This window comes from Nyctereutes procyonoides, unplaced genomic scaffold (genome assembly GCF_905146905.1).
Source record: "Nyctereutes procyonoides isolate TBG_1078 unplaced genomic scaffold, NYPRO_anot_genome, whole genome shotgun sequence".
NCBI classification, from domain to species: domain Eukaryota; kingdom Metazoa; phylum Chordata; class Mammalia; order Carnivora; family Canidae; genus Nyctereutes; species Nyctereutes procyonoides.
Window position 1 is genome coordinate 2,851,455 of NW_026575047.1, and position 14,068 is coordinate 2,865,522.

General features: G+C 40.3%; 1 protein-coding gene across 4 annotated transcripts in view; it reads left to right on the forward strand.

Moving 5' to 3' along the window:
* Nucleotides 1-14,068, forward strand: part of SLIT2 (slit guidance ligand 2) — a 350,454-nt gene that overhangs the window by 290,744 nt on the left and 45,642 nt on the right. For all 4 annotated transcript variants that reach the window (XM_055326217.1, XM_055326219.1, XM_055326216.1 and 1 more), the window contains one exon: nucleotides 2,705-2,868. In XM_055326217.1, the coding sequence (XP_055182192.1) occupies nucleotides 2,705-2,868 (164 nt within the window). The remainder of the gene's footprint in view (nucleotides 1-2,704; nucleotides 2,869-14,068) is intronic.

The following is a 14,068-nucleotide window of genomic DNA, read 5'->3' on the forward strand; positions in this document are numbered from 1 at the left end:
TCCTTTTCACTATTTTTTATGTTCCCCAAATGAATGAGACCATATAATGTTTGTCCTTCTCCGATTGACTTATTTCACCCAGGTGACATTCCAAGTGTCATGTCCTTTATGAAGCCCTTCTTGAGTTGCTCAAAGTGGATTCATTTATTTAGCAAATATTAGTCAGCACGGGCTGTGGCACCCTGCAGAAATAGAGATAGATCAAGACGTTATAGTAGGTAGGAGAAACTGCTGGTGAAATGTTTTTTTCTTTTTTTTTTTTCTTTGTGCTCTGTCTCCTAGCAGCCTGTTTGTATCTCCTTATTTTGGGGAAGTACAATAAAACAACATAATAAAATATGTCATAAATAGAGTCCGAAAAACTCCTTTGGGCCAAATTCCATAATTCCATTATTTATAGCTGTGCTGTTAAGACCATGGCAAACCGGGAAGGAAAATCTGGGGACAGATTTTTTAGGCTCTAAAATTTGGTTAGGTCAGGGCAGGTCTCATTCAATAGCAGGCAATGGATATTATCCATTGCCTGCCAGCTCCCCAGAAATTGCCTGCCATCATATATCTCTTGGCTTGTCCTCCTCTCCCCAACCCACTACGTCCCGAGAAGATACATTTAGAAGATTGAGAAAGAGGGATGGTCAAAGGATAGGCAACAATAGTCATGCTATTATCTGAATGTGCTTTATGGGGCTCTGATAATCACTGTAGGTTTTTGGTACGTGTGTCTATCAGACTCTTTGGTGCCAGCTGTTAATATCTCTCTCACCAACGCTAGGGTCCCGGGAGGCAAAGCCTCCACTCTTTCAGGTGTGAACCCCAGCACCTACCTCACAGTCCACACGGGGGCCATTCCTGCTCAGAGTCCATGGATGTCTTTGTGTGAGATACAGCGCGGGGAAGCCGCCTAGCTCAGGGGTGCAGGACTCGGTACTGTCTTCCTGTCATCATCAGGAAGAAAGTAGTCACTCTGCTAATATTAGGGTGATTTGTCAGAAAAGGCCTCTGAAGGAAGACGCTGCTTGGGCTAAGCAAAAATGCTCCTTCTGCGAGCACCCCCACTGACAGTAGGAACAGTTGACTTGTCCTTGCCATGTGTCTGGTCCTGTCATGTATTTCTTTTATGCATTTGTTTTTGATTCTCTAGATCATAAAGAGCTCTGCTCCATTTACTTTTTCCACGTGTCCCCGTGCAGAGCAAGGACTTAGCAAATGTCAGTAGAGATGCCATCAAACGACTCAAAAAACATCATTTTGTGCCTTTTTAATTTAAAAGAGAAGCTTGAATCTGAGCATAACGTTCCCCACACTCCAGTTCTTCATGAGAGTTGGACATTAAAGTTGCTACAGTATAAAGTATTACGGTTTTACAAGTATATTTTGGGACTTTCCTCATGAAAGAACACGGTGAATTTTGCTTAGACCATAGACCTAGAAGCATTACTAATCACAAGTTAATTAAAAATCGGAATTAACCCATTTTTAAATGCCACTGTATGCATCTGCTACTTGTGCCAGGCTTGACAAGTTTACAAAACCCACAGGTTACCTTCTCTGGCCTCAGTTTCTCCGTCTGTAAGACAGACTTACTAATACTATTGACCTATTAGAGTTGCTATTTAGGATTAAAGGAGGTCATTCATATAAATGGCTCAGCAGCACAGTCCCTGCATTTCAGTGCTATGACTATTAACTATCTTTTTTGTTTTCCATCACTACTATTGCTTAGGGGAGTAGGAACCAAAGTTCTCACATAAAGGACGTTACATCTAGTGAAGGTCCAGATCCACTCTGGTGAACTAGCTCTATGCATCTTTATTATTATTTCATATCCCCTCTTTTTTAAAAAGATTGATTGATTTGATTGATTGATGAGAGAGAGGAAAAGAGCCTGAGCAGGAGGGGAGAGACTCTTAAGCAGACTCCCCAGTGAGTGCAGAGCCCAACATGGCCCTTGGTGTCAGGACGCCCAAGCCAAAACCAAGAGTTGGAGGCTCAACCATCTGGGCCACCCAGTCGCCCCTTGTGCCCTTTCTTATCTCTGTGCCTTCACACTTACTGATCCTTTACCCTGAAACATCCTTCCCAACCTTTTCCATCTCCTTGAATCTACCTGTGTGAAAAGCTCAGGCTTTTAACCACCGGTCTCCCAAAAAAAGTTACCCTCTGTTCAAGGTCACCTTGTAAATACTTTTGCTGTAGCACTTCTAATGCAAATTACGTGCGTGTTTGAGTTTGTGCCAGTCGCCTTCCCAGAAGCAGTACTTTGGGGTTAAAATTAACGTGTTATTTGTAGTTGGGTCCTGGAGACCCGGCGTAGTGATCGGGTCCTCCAAAAATAATTAGTGAATGAGGGAGAAGTTATTAACCTGCGTGGTGGGGGTGGGCTTGTGCCCAAAATGAGCCCGTCTCTGCAAATACGAGAACATCTTGTGGAGCCCAGGTAAATTTTAAGGCCAGTGACAACCCCCTGAGTCTCAGCTGCACATAATTCAGGAAAATGGGAAATCCCCGATGTGTATGTTTTCTTCTAAATTGTTATCAATAAAAAAAAAATTGTTATCAATGACTCCATAGGGATTTTTCTACTGAGCATCACTTTGAGTTCTGTTCCTTTAGGAAATAACAAGACATCCATACTGTGTGTGTGTGTGTGTGTGTGTGTGTGTGTGTGTGTGTGTGTGTGTGTGTTGGTGCTGTTGTTTTCCAGAGCAATCGGAGCCAACCCCCTTTACTGTGATTGCAACATGCAGTGGTTATCGGACTGGGTAAAGTCGGAATACAAAGAACCCGGGATTGCTCGCTGTGCCGGCCCCGGAGAAATGGCAGATAAATTATTGCTCACGACTCCCTCCAAAAAATTTACATGTCAAGGTACGCTTTTCTAACCGCTTTCACTTCCGTAAATAAATTTAAAGAAATCGCTGTATCAATTTAAGAAGGAAACCACTGCTGCGAGGCTTCGAAGGTACAGGCGGAAAGCCCCTCACCAATACCGCCTGGCGCCACCCACGCGTGCACAGCCCTGAGCGGTCCCCTGAGGAGCCCAAGTAGAGAACCTGGCTTCTCAGACAGATTGCAGGAGTCATTAGTGGGAAATGTCTCTTAAGTTTTCTTTAAAATGTACGGAAAAATGAAGAGTACACGGTTTCTGGTACTTTCTCTCATAGCCTCTAACACGTAAAATATTTTGATTTTGCTTTTGCCTTATCTGAACGTGTGTGCCCTGCTCCTAGGGCTGCCAGGGCCCTGTGGCTTCCTGATGCCAGGTAAGGGGAAACGAGCCCTCCCGAGCGTTCAGGCCAAACCTTCTGACTCACCTGCTGTGTTGTTGGGGGTGCCCCTTGCTTGTCTGCATCCCTTTCTTTTCCCTTTGTTTCATGTATTTGTGGATTCTGAATAGTGCCTTAGTAACAAATGCTTTTTTTTTCTGTTCTATGTGTCCAATATAGAGAATCTAAATAGAATGTGAATGATAACAGACTTTGTATTTCCACAAGAACTGAAATGACACGCTACTCACAATACCTAGAAAATATTGAACTTTTTTTTTCTTCAGTTAACTTTGTTATATATATAAAAATAAATCGTAGCTATCATGGACCTTAGAGAAGCGCACAGTACGATCTTGCCTTCCAAGGCTTGCAAACCTAGCCGAAGAGATAAATTGTCCACACCTGGGCATTTTAGGTAGGAAAAAAAACATCTGGGGAGTCGTACTGTGCAGTGGGTCATGGTGTGCATTTCTAGCTTTACGTTTCAGTGGTTAGATAACCTGACTTTAGTGGTTTAACCAGCTCATGCCTCAGTTTCCTCATGTGTAAGCACAGATGATGATAGTGCATACCTGAAAGTGTTACTGTTGAGATTAAAAAAGTTACTATGTGTGAAATTAAAAAAAAAAGTAAAGAAAATGCCGATTGTCACAGAAACAAAACAGAAAACTAGATTGCAGGGGTTGAGGGATGCGGGAGGTAGAGGAAATGGGGAGATAGAGGTTAAAGAGCACAAACGTTGAGTGGTAACAGTAAGTTCCAGGGACGCCCGGGTGGCTCAGCAGTTGAGCGTCTGCCTTCGGCTCAAGGCATGACCCTGGGGTCCTGGGTTCAAGTCCTACATCGGGCTCCCCGCAAGGAGCCTGCTTCTCCCTCTGCCTGTGTCTCTGCCTCTCTCTCTGGGTCTCTCATGAATCAATAAATAAAATCTTAAAAAAAAAAAAGGAGTAAGGCCCAAGGATCTAATGTCCAATGTGGTAAGTGTAGGTAATACCCCAGTATCACGCTGCACACTTGCACACAGCCTTCTCACCACACGCACACAGAGGTTAACTGCGGGAGGAAGTGGAGGTGCTAGACACTTTGACCTTATTGATCCAATGTGACATCACGTCACCACATCGTACCTTTTAAATATATGCAGCTGTATTTGTGGGTCGCCTCTCGGTACAGCAGGGGGAAAGCTTAGTTGAATTAGTGTGTGCAAAACACATTACCCCACACCGAGTAAGCGCTCCGTGTAGGTTGCCTGGCGGTGTTACCGTCATGACCTTTCAGAACACCAACCAAACCACGATACAGGACACGCAGTTTTACTGTTCAAAGAAGGAGTTTCCAAAAACTACACTCCCTTGAAGCCTTTTTTTTTTTTTTAATGGCATCTGGTGATTTTCATAGCCGTAAATGGCTGCAAATGATGTCGCTTGCAGCATATTATAAATACTGACATTTTGAAACTAAACTCTTGCAGGAGCTCCTGGGCGGCTCAGTCCGTTAAGTGTCTGAGACTTGATTTCAGCTCAGGTCGTGATCTCAGGGTCGTGAGATCGAGCCCCGGGTCAGGCACCGTGCTGGGCGTGGAGCCTGCTTAGGATTCTCTGTCTCCCCCTCTCCCTCTGCTCCTCGCCCTCCACACCCTTAACGAAAACAGAACAACTCTTCTATTATTCTTCTAAATGCACTTGATGGAATCTAAATGTCAGAGCCAATTTATTTATTTTTTTAAATGTCAGAGCTAATTTAAAAGAGACAAAAACAAGATCCTCTTTAGATTTCACATTGTTCTTTTTTTCCTCGAACTTCTGTTTTTCTCCTCGAGTTTCTATTTCCAGTACCTCAGCAAATTGTCTTATTTTTTGCTCCAAAAGTATCTATAGAATTTGAATTTTTAAGATGTCCTGCCACCAAAAGTCTTTAAGTCTTTAAATTTTTTCTTAAAACTGAACTGCTGTTAATACTCATGCACCGTTGCTTGGGATGGCATAATTATTTATCAACGTGTTAATGTTTTTATTAAAAATTGAAAGTACAGTTTTCTTGGAAATGCCTCTCTGGGATTATGTGCACTGATTTCAAGAGGCTTTAAAGATCACTGATATTTCAAATTATTCTTTTGTACCCACAGATTACAAAATATCTTTGGGGGCAGTGCCCCAAAATTCCTGGTGTCCGGAAAGGCATCTCATTGTTTTAGAAAGTGGAGGACATTGTCAAGTGGGAGATGGGGACAGAAACTGGCACTAAAACTTTCTCTTAGGCATTATCATTGGGCAGATGTGTTTCGGAAAGATTATATGGAGAAGTTGAGAAACTATAAAGTGATTTTCTTATACTTCTCCACGCCCAGGGATACATGCTCTCCATTCTGAAAAATGCTAGTGCTTACCTATGTTTCTCAACGTTGAGAGTTCCCTGGAGATACTACTTTAAGAAATATTTCATGATAATATAAATTTGAGAAAAGCTACATACTTATATTCAATTCTCTGAGGGTCATCGTTCACAATCATTTATTAAATGTCCTCAGAAGCCCGACATGTACAACAAACATACGCACATACATAAATGACTGCTTAACTCAAGATATAGCTAACTGATTTGACCTTTTTTTCCCCTTTAACAGCATCTTGTTTAGTTCTTAGTGTGGCATGATTGGAAATAGGCTTGAGGGAAAAAGGGTCTGGATCAGGGATGCCTGGTACAACTTTCTGCAGTGGTAAAATTGTTGCATATCTGTGCAAATACAGTAGTCACCGGCCACGTGCAGTTGCTAAGAGGTAGCTGATGCAATGGAGGAAGTGAATTTTTAATTTTATTAAGTTTGAATTTAATGGGAAAAAAATCAGGTGCAGCCACTGGCTACCATGCTGGGTAATGTGGTTGCTACAAAAGCTCAGAGGAAGACACTGTGTTAGAGGAGAGTAGCTGTGAAAAATTCAGTGCAAGTGCATCTAACTAAGCCACTTGTTGGGGCAGGCTGTCAGGTGTGAGCACGGTGCTCCCGGAGCAGAGCTGTATTGTAGGAAAATGCTGGAACCGTGCTTGAGGTTAGTATTCATCTCAAGTCAACAGGTTGCATGTATTTCCAGCTGTACCCTAAACTGGATAGCGGACCGCAGGGGTGTAGGGCAGGCGACAAGAAGTGTAGACATTCAGAACTCAATAAATAGATTGTAATTGCATTTAGCAGACTTTAAGGTTTACTCGGTTTTTCTATAACTTAATGTACTTTTAGAGTGATAGCGGACATTGAAACTTACAATGCCCTCGGCCAGCATATTTTGGTATTTGTCAAAATATTGCAAAGTTTCATTGTCTTATTAAGATTCTGCTAGTTGTCAATTTATGACAGTTCAGGCTGCATCTTTGCTGCTGCTACTACCACTACTACTACTCTACTACTACTACTACTATGACTACTACGACAGCTAACAGCTTATATTGAATGGTTTGCATTATGCTGAGGATCTGACATAGATCCTTAACTACTGTAATTTTTGTATCACTCCGAAAATAAGTACCGCTCTTCCCCCATTTAGGAGATGAAAATATTATAATTTAGAGAGATTAGATAATTTGTTCAGAAGCACTCAGCTGCTAAGGAGCCAGAATTTTTGATTCACTGACCCCCAGTGTTTACCACTGAAGTTTACTTTATAATTTTCAATGAAAATATTCTCAAAACAAATCATCAATGTAAGTAAGAGTGCCATTCTACTATTGAAACATACTTGGAAAATGAACATTTTGAACCACTTTCGTGTGCGTTGCTAGAAATAGTTATTCATAATAAGTGTGTTGGTAGAAGGCAAAGTACTCTAATCTACTAATTAAAATAATTCACTCTAAGAAATCTACTGAGTTTTTGAGCTGACATGCCTTATGAGCTTGAAAGCAATAAAATGACACTTCTTTAAATATTTTATAGTTTGAGTTTTTAATATTTTAACTTTTCCCATAGTTATGCCAGTTTAATATGTTTAATTTTATTCATGGAAATCATGTAAGTACATGTTCCTAATATTAAGATTTGTAAATATGTAATTTCAAATTACAGCAGGAAGATGAATATCCTTTAATTGAAGATATGTTTATATAGCTATATATAAATATAATTTAAATGTTTTCTCTGCTAGGAAAGGCTAGGCTATTATTTTGAGTAATATATTCAGTTAACAGTTTTTATCCTACATTTTTCAGAGTACTTTCTTTATTGTATAATATAGTTTCGGGGTACAATAGAAATAAATAAACTGGATGAAATAGATCATCAGAGAATATTTAATTAACACCTGAAAAAAAAAAAAACACCTGGGTTAGAACACTCTTGAGTGGGGATCCCTGGGTGGCGCAGCGGTTTGGCGCCTGCCTTTGGCCCGGGGCGCGATCCTGGAGACCCTGGATCGAATCCCACATCGGGCTCCCAGTGCATGGAGCCTGCTTCTCCCTCTGCCTGTGTCTCTGCCTCTCTCTCTCTGTGACTATCATAAATAAATTAAAAAAAATTAAAAAAATGTAAATATTAAAAAAAAAGAACACTCTTGAGTGGGAGGTAAATGGTCATGACTTTTCTTCATAGCCCACATGTCCAGTCTTCATCTTTTAAATATCAGATGATGCTAAAATGGTCAAGGAGTTGGTAGTAAAGCAGAGATTTTTGCCCTCCCCATGAAATGCAGAATATTGTTAATTTCTGAGAACTTCTTTGTTGCTCTTGGCTCAGAAAGGTTTAGCTATAGAGACGACTAAGTTGTTCACTTTTAATTTGACAGACATTTACTAAACACTTACATGTGCCAAAGAATGAACAGTCTGGTGAAAACGAATGATCTGTCCCTTCTTTCATTCACCGGATGTCATGTGAGTTCCTGTTACGCACCAGACACAGTTCCAAGGTATTGAGTCTCTAGTTCGTGCCATAAACAGGACGTAGAAAGATGTTGGTCTTCACAGAGTTTATATTCTACTGATACATTTAAACAGATAATCTCAAAACAATATAGAGATTTGACGATAGACACATAGGTAAGATACTAATAACATATATCCAGACCAAACAATCATGGGGTTGTAACTGATACCCCCCAGGTCCATCAGGGCTTCAGGAGATTCTGATAGTGAGTCAAAAGGAACTTAGATAAAGGATCAGAAACCCTGGAACCTTTTCATATCTTAAGATTACCAACAATGCATCACCACATTAATGTCTTCCGCTAATTTTATATGTTAAGATTTCTCTAGGTTCTAGAATTCCTTGGGGAAATTCCACATCTCTCAGCAGTAACATTGTAATACTATTTTTTTTTTTCCAGCAAGATCAACATCTTCCTTTTAGGGAAGTTCTTGACAATCCTGAGATCTTTGTTTTGTGTCTCAAAATCACTGGTTGATCATGTCCTTAGTCATTTAGGCAGTTAAATAATACAGCCTAGAGGTGCCTGGGTGGCTCACCCAGTTAAGCATCTGGCTGTTGATTTTGGCTCAGGTCATGATTTTGGGGTCCTGGGATCGAGCCCTGCATCGGGCTCTGCGCTCAGTGGGGCACCTACTTGGGATTCTCTTCTCTCCCTTCCGTCTCCCTCTGCTCCTCTCTCTTTCTTTCTCTCAGATAAATAAATAAATCTTTAAAAATTTTAAAATTGTAAGAATATAGCCCAAACTAGAAGCAATGAAAAATTGAAATTAACTAGATCCATTTTGAAGTAATACTTAAAATTTGATCAAATCCTTTTTACATTTTCAGATTTATTACCACCAGCACATAATTATGATTTTGAAATAAGCTTAGCTTTTTTGGGATTATGAATTGCTCACTGGCCAAGGAAAACATTCAGGTTTGTACATAGTTACTTGCCAAAAGCACCATCTTAAAAAAACAAGCAAGGACTATTTTTCTGTTTTTGTTTTTGTTTTTTTTTAACAAGACTCTTTTTCATTATACTTTTGAAAACTTAAAACACTGGGAAATTTTAACAGACGTTAATTTTAATAGGGGATGAGAACCAGCAACTCATATTCTGTTCTTAAATATCGTACATCCATATTCAGTCTATCATAAAATCCCATAAAATAATTATTATTGTTCTTTTCCATCCATTGTGACTCAAGAACATTTATTGGCCTGAGGTCCCATATATATATATATATATATATATATATATATATATATATATATACCAAATAGCCAAGCCTAGTGATTCCAGAGATGGCATATGCAGCCTTTAAGTTTTTATTAAATCATTTATGCAACTCAGATTTATAAGATCTTAACCCCCTATCATGTGTCGACCATCTCCAACCCTACAGTAAAACTACAAGAATTCCAGCGATTTCCATCTTGCCAACTTCAGTGGCTTATTTTTAGTCATATTTGTTTTTTGTCTTAGACATTGAACAATACTGCTTTTTTTTTAAAGATTTTTTTAATTTATTCATGATAGATACAGAGAGGCAGAGACACAGGCAGAGGGAGAAGCAGGCTCCCTGCAGGAAGCCTGATGTGGGACTTGATCCCAGGACCCCAGGATCACGCCCTGGGCCAAAGGCAGATGCTCAGCCACTGAGCCACCCAAGTGTCCCATGAGACTGCTCCTTCTTCTGCATTCTCTTTGCTTCCTTCTTCATTCCTTTACTGACACCTTTTTCTTACATTCTTTAATATTGATATAGATGGGGTTTTCTCCTACCCCTATTAAATTAACTGATTTCAATACCATGACCATGGCTTTTCTAATGATCTCCAGATTTAATATTTCCATGCACCTAGTGAATTCCTCCCCTGTGTAGGCTTGCAGAAGCTTAAAACACATATTCCAAAACCTGCATTTTCATTTCCCACATCCTCTTGCAACTGCATTCTGTAGTTGATATATGCATGTCTCTACTACTGAACTGTAAGTTTTTCCAGAAACTTCGATGTTTCACTTACCTTTGAACTCCCCAGACTTAGCTTACTTCCTGGCATGAAGTAGATCCTCAATAAATATTTGATAAATGAATGACCTAGTGATGGAATGTTGTTAAAAATATGCATTTGATATTAATGCTTAAGAAATGCAGTAATGTAATAGCAAGTGAAGCTTAGAGTTTTGGGGTTTTAAATAAGAACCTTCTTTTAGTTAATTATGCCCAACATCAAATACCCCCTACATTTTTCCTGAGTTGTCTTTGATGTACCTTTGACTTTATACAAGGGCAGTGCTAGAGGATTCTCTTATTTGACTTAGGTTTCTAAGGGATGCCACAATGAAGGCAGACTCTGGGATATAGTTAGAAATTTGTGTCTGGAGCTTTTAGTAATAAATCAAAGTGAGAATGCAATTCTCAGTGGGTGGCGATATTGGTGTCAGGTGCATAGCGAGTGATTTCCGTCAAGTAAGCAAGTCTGCCTACAAGCTTTAATGGATTTGAGGTCCAGCAGTTTGTCTGTTAAAGATTAAAGTAACTGGCAAAGACAAATTGTTAACCAAACTTTTGGCTCATTTTCCCTTTGAATTATTAAGCTAAACACACTTCCAATCCATACAGCTGATGCTGGAGGGCTCTCAAGTCCAGACCAAGTCTTAAATCACCCTCGTTATCCTAGACTGCCCTCCTTCATTTCAGGGACGTAGTAAACATGTATAGTCCTTTTTTTTAAAGATCTTTATTTATTTATTCAGGAGAGACACAGGCAGAGGGGGAAGCTGGCTCCCTGCAGAGAGCCTGATATGAGACTCAATCCCAGGACCCTGGGGTCACGACCTGAGCTGAAGGCAGATGCTCAACCACGGAGCCCCCCAGGTGCCCCAACGTCTGTATTCCTGAAACTAGATTTTTTTTTTTTGTCCTCTGTGGCTCACATCTTACAAAGGCTAATGTGCTGGCAATAATTTAAAATTTCTTGAGACTAAACTTTGGGCAGGTGGAAAGATTGAAGATTGGTGAAGTTGCATCAGCAAGGAAGCTGCAGTTCCTTGCCAAGCAGCAGTGTAAGAACAAAATCTCTCCTCCTTAGCGTTGCAGTGTTCCTGGTGGCTGTCCATGCCAAATTTGCAACCCCGGTTGCAGTCTTTCACCGCATAAAATCATTAATGCTGGGTGTTGTTACCCAGTGAATAATGATCTCTCAGTGCCCCCTGCCATTCCTCCTTGATTCTGATAATTATAGCCCCTACAATTTTCCCAAATTTCAGCACCTCCTGGCACGGACAGAAGGTGCTCAGTGAAACCTGTAATGAATGAATAAACAGCAAGTTCTAGTTTGCCTTAGTCAGTGTTAAAATTTGAGCAAACAAGCGGAGGAAGATTTCCTTTCTCCTTCCAGGTAAACCACCCATGTTCCTTTCAGCTGCCTACTTTCTTTGGAAGCCTAGGGAAGACGGTCTGAATTCGGCTGGGGTTTCTGTGCTTGCTCTCACTTTACTCTGTACTCAAAACTCCGTATCCTTTCATTTAACACTGAAAGCAACCCATTGAGACGACCACCACTACTCTAACTCCACACCTGTACTAACGAGTCGGGCTTACTAGTTTAGCTTATGGACCTCAGACCCTCTGTCCAAGACTGCTTGCGTTACGATAAGGGTCTTGTCCAATTCCTGTTCCTGGACATCTTCTTTCATCTGGGAATAATCAAGTGTGCAAAATTCTATATGTGCTGGTTTTCCCCTAAAGAGCCGTCCTCAGCATCACTCTTTAGCTCTGAAATCATCTCCTTGTTATAGAAATGGATTAAAGATGTCGCTCCCCTTGAATAAGAATTTTGCAGAAAAGGACCTCAGAGAAAGTATCCTGGGTAGAAAATAAATCACAAATTGAAGGCAAAAAAAGAAAACAGAAGGTAGACTTAGAAGAGGAACGATATACCGGTGGGAAGATGAATGAGAGGAGAGAGGCAGATACAAGGGATATAATTCTGAGGGCCTAGTAGATAGAAATGAGCAGATTTAGATAAACCAGGTGGGCATGAAAATCGCACTATAGGAAGGATGTTTAGTTTGGGAGAATCACAATCTAAGAAAATGAAATAAGTAAAAATGAGTAAGAGTCATATCACTTGTAAGGTATTTGGGGGATATTAGACACTATTTGGAATTGCTGTACCTCACAAACATCTTTTGAATTACCCCTTTACTCACACTCAGGAACTAGAAATAAGAAATTATCTTTGAGAAATGGACTTTAAAAGAAAGGTTTGAAAAAGGAGAAGCAGGTAGAGTGGTAGCTGGAGTAGTCAACTTTATGAACCTGAAGAACTTAGAACTCAGTGTGTTATTTTATTTTATTTTATTTTATTTTATTTTATTTTATTTTATTTTATTTTATTTTATTTTAAAGACTTATTTTTTTTTTCGTAAGAGACACACAGAGAGAGGCAGAGACACAGGCAGAGGGAGAAGCAGGCCCCATGCAGGGAGCCTGATGTGGGACTCAATCCCGGGTCTCCAGGATCGCACCCTGAGCCCCCCAGGCGCCCCAGAACTCAGTATTTTAGAACTATAATCCCAATTCTGATGCCACCAAAACAGTTTGCAGCTTTAAGAAATATATTGGGAAAAGCCAGCGCACATGGGAAAGGCTGTTATTTTGATTCCTTTATCTAAACTGAATATATATGAGGGGACAATGATCTCATTTGGTTTGCCCATAAGAAATTCTAGGTAATGAAAATAGTTGAGCAGGATTAATTATATAGGAACCCAAATTTGTCCCTGGGGGGAAAAAAACTGGAGAAATTAGTGCTTATTGGAGAAATTAGTGCTTATTGATTAACATATTAGATACAGTTCAGTGGATATGTATTAAATCTTGGCTCTGTGCTAAAACAGTCTCCTTCAGCCTGGCAGTGTTGTTATCTCCATCCTCTGTTACATGCTTCAAGATGTTTTTAATTGTTTTTCTTGAAACAATTTCTGGCTCCTCATCTAAACAATCAAGTGTAATTTTTGAAGAATGTCACATTTCCACAGAATAAACAACACAACTGCCAACCCTAAACCCCTCTATTCAAACCACAGTCTTAAGAGGTTTAAAGCACAGAAATAGACCACGAGGCGATCTTCCTCAAGGTCTTGGGAAGTGGCCAGACGAGTGTTTATAGTCCTCATATTTGCTGATGTTCTGTTTTGCTTGTGCACATTCTTAGCTGTTTCCCCCTGTGGCTTTTTTCCAAATGAGATTCTTCTTTCTTCTACCCTAGCCAAGTACCCACTACTTCCTTTTCTGTTGCTGATTTCAGGCATGATAAGGTTGGCCAACGCAGGGCTATTCATGGTGGGGTGTTATCTTAATTCAACTCATTGCTTTAACTAACTGTCGGCACTTATTTCTCCAGGGTGCTTAATAGCTAAATTTATTTAATAAACAAGTCAGGGCGGGGGTGAGAAATTAAATGTCTCTGAGCATCCCTTTGGTATTAATCCCAGCAATTTCCCAGCTGTGATTTGATAGAAAGCTGCATTTGTTACTCTGGTTACCAAGGTGAAATGCAGGGGACACTGGCAAGGTCTCCCTAGTGACGGAGGTGTCACTAGAAGCACCCGCCACCCCTCTCCCATTGATAAAGTCATTCCCCAGAGCTGTCGTCCATTTCCCAGCGGCTTAAGAAGAAACGGGAATCTCTTTGTAGAAATGATTTAGGGTTCTTGTTAATAGAAAAAAACTGACCGATACAGAACACTCTCTTCCTTAGGTTTTTATTCCAAAACCATTATGTGAGTGTGTTCTGGTATTTTCTAGGGTCAGGGAGTAAGTACATAGATATGAAGAGTCCTGAGGCCTACCGTGATGACTCACATTTTCTTTCTGTTCCCGTCACT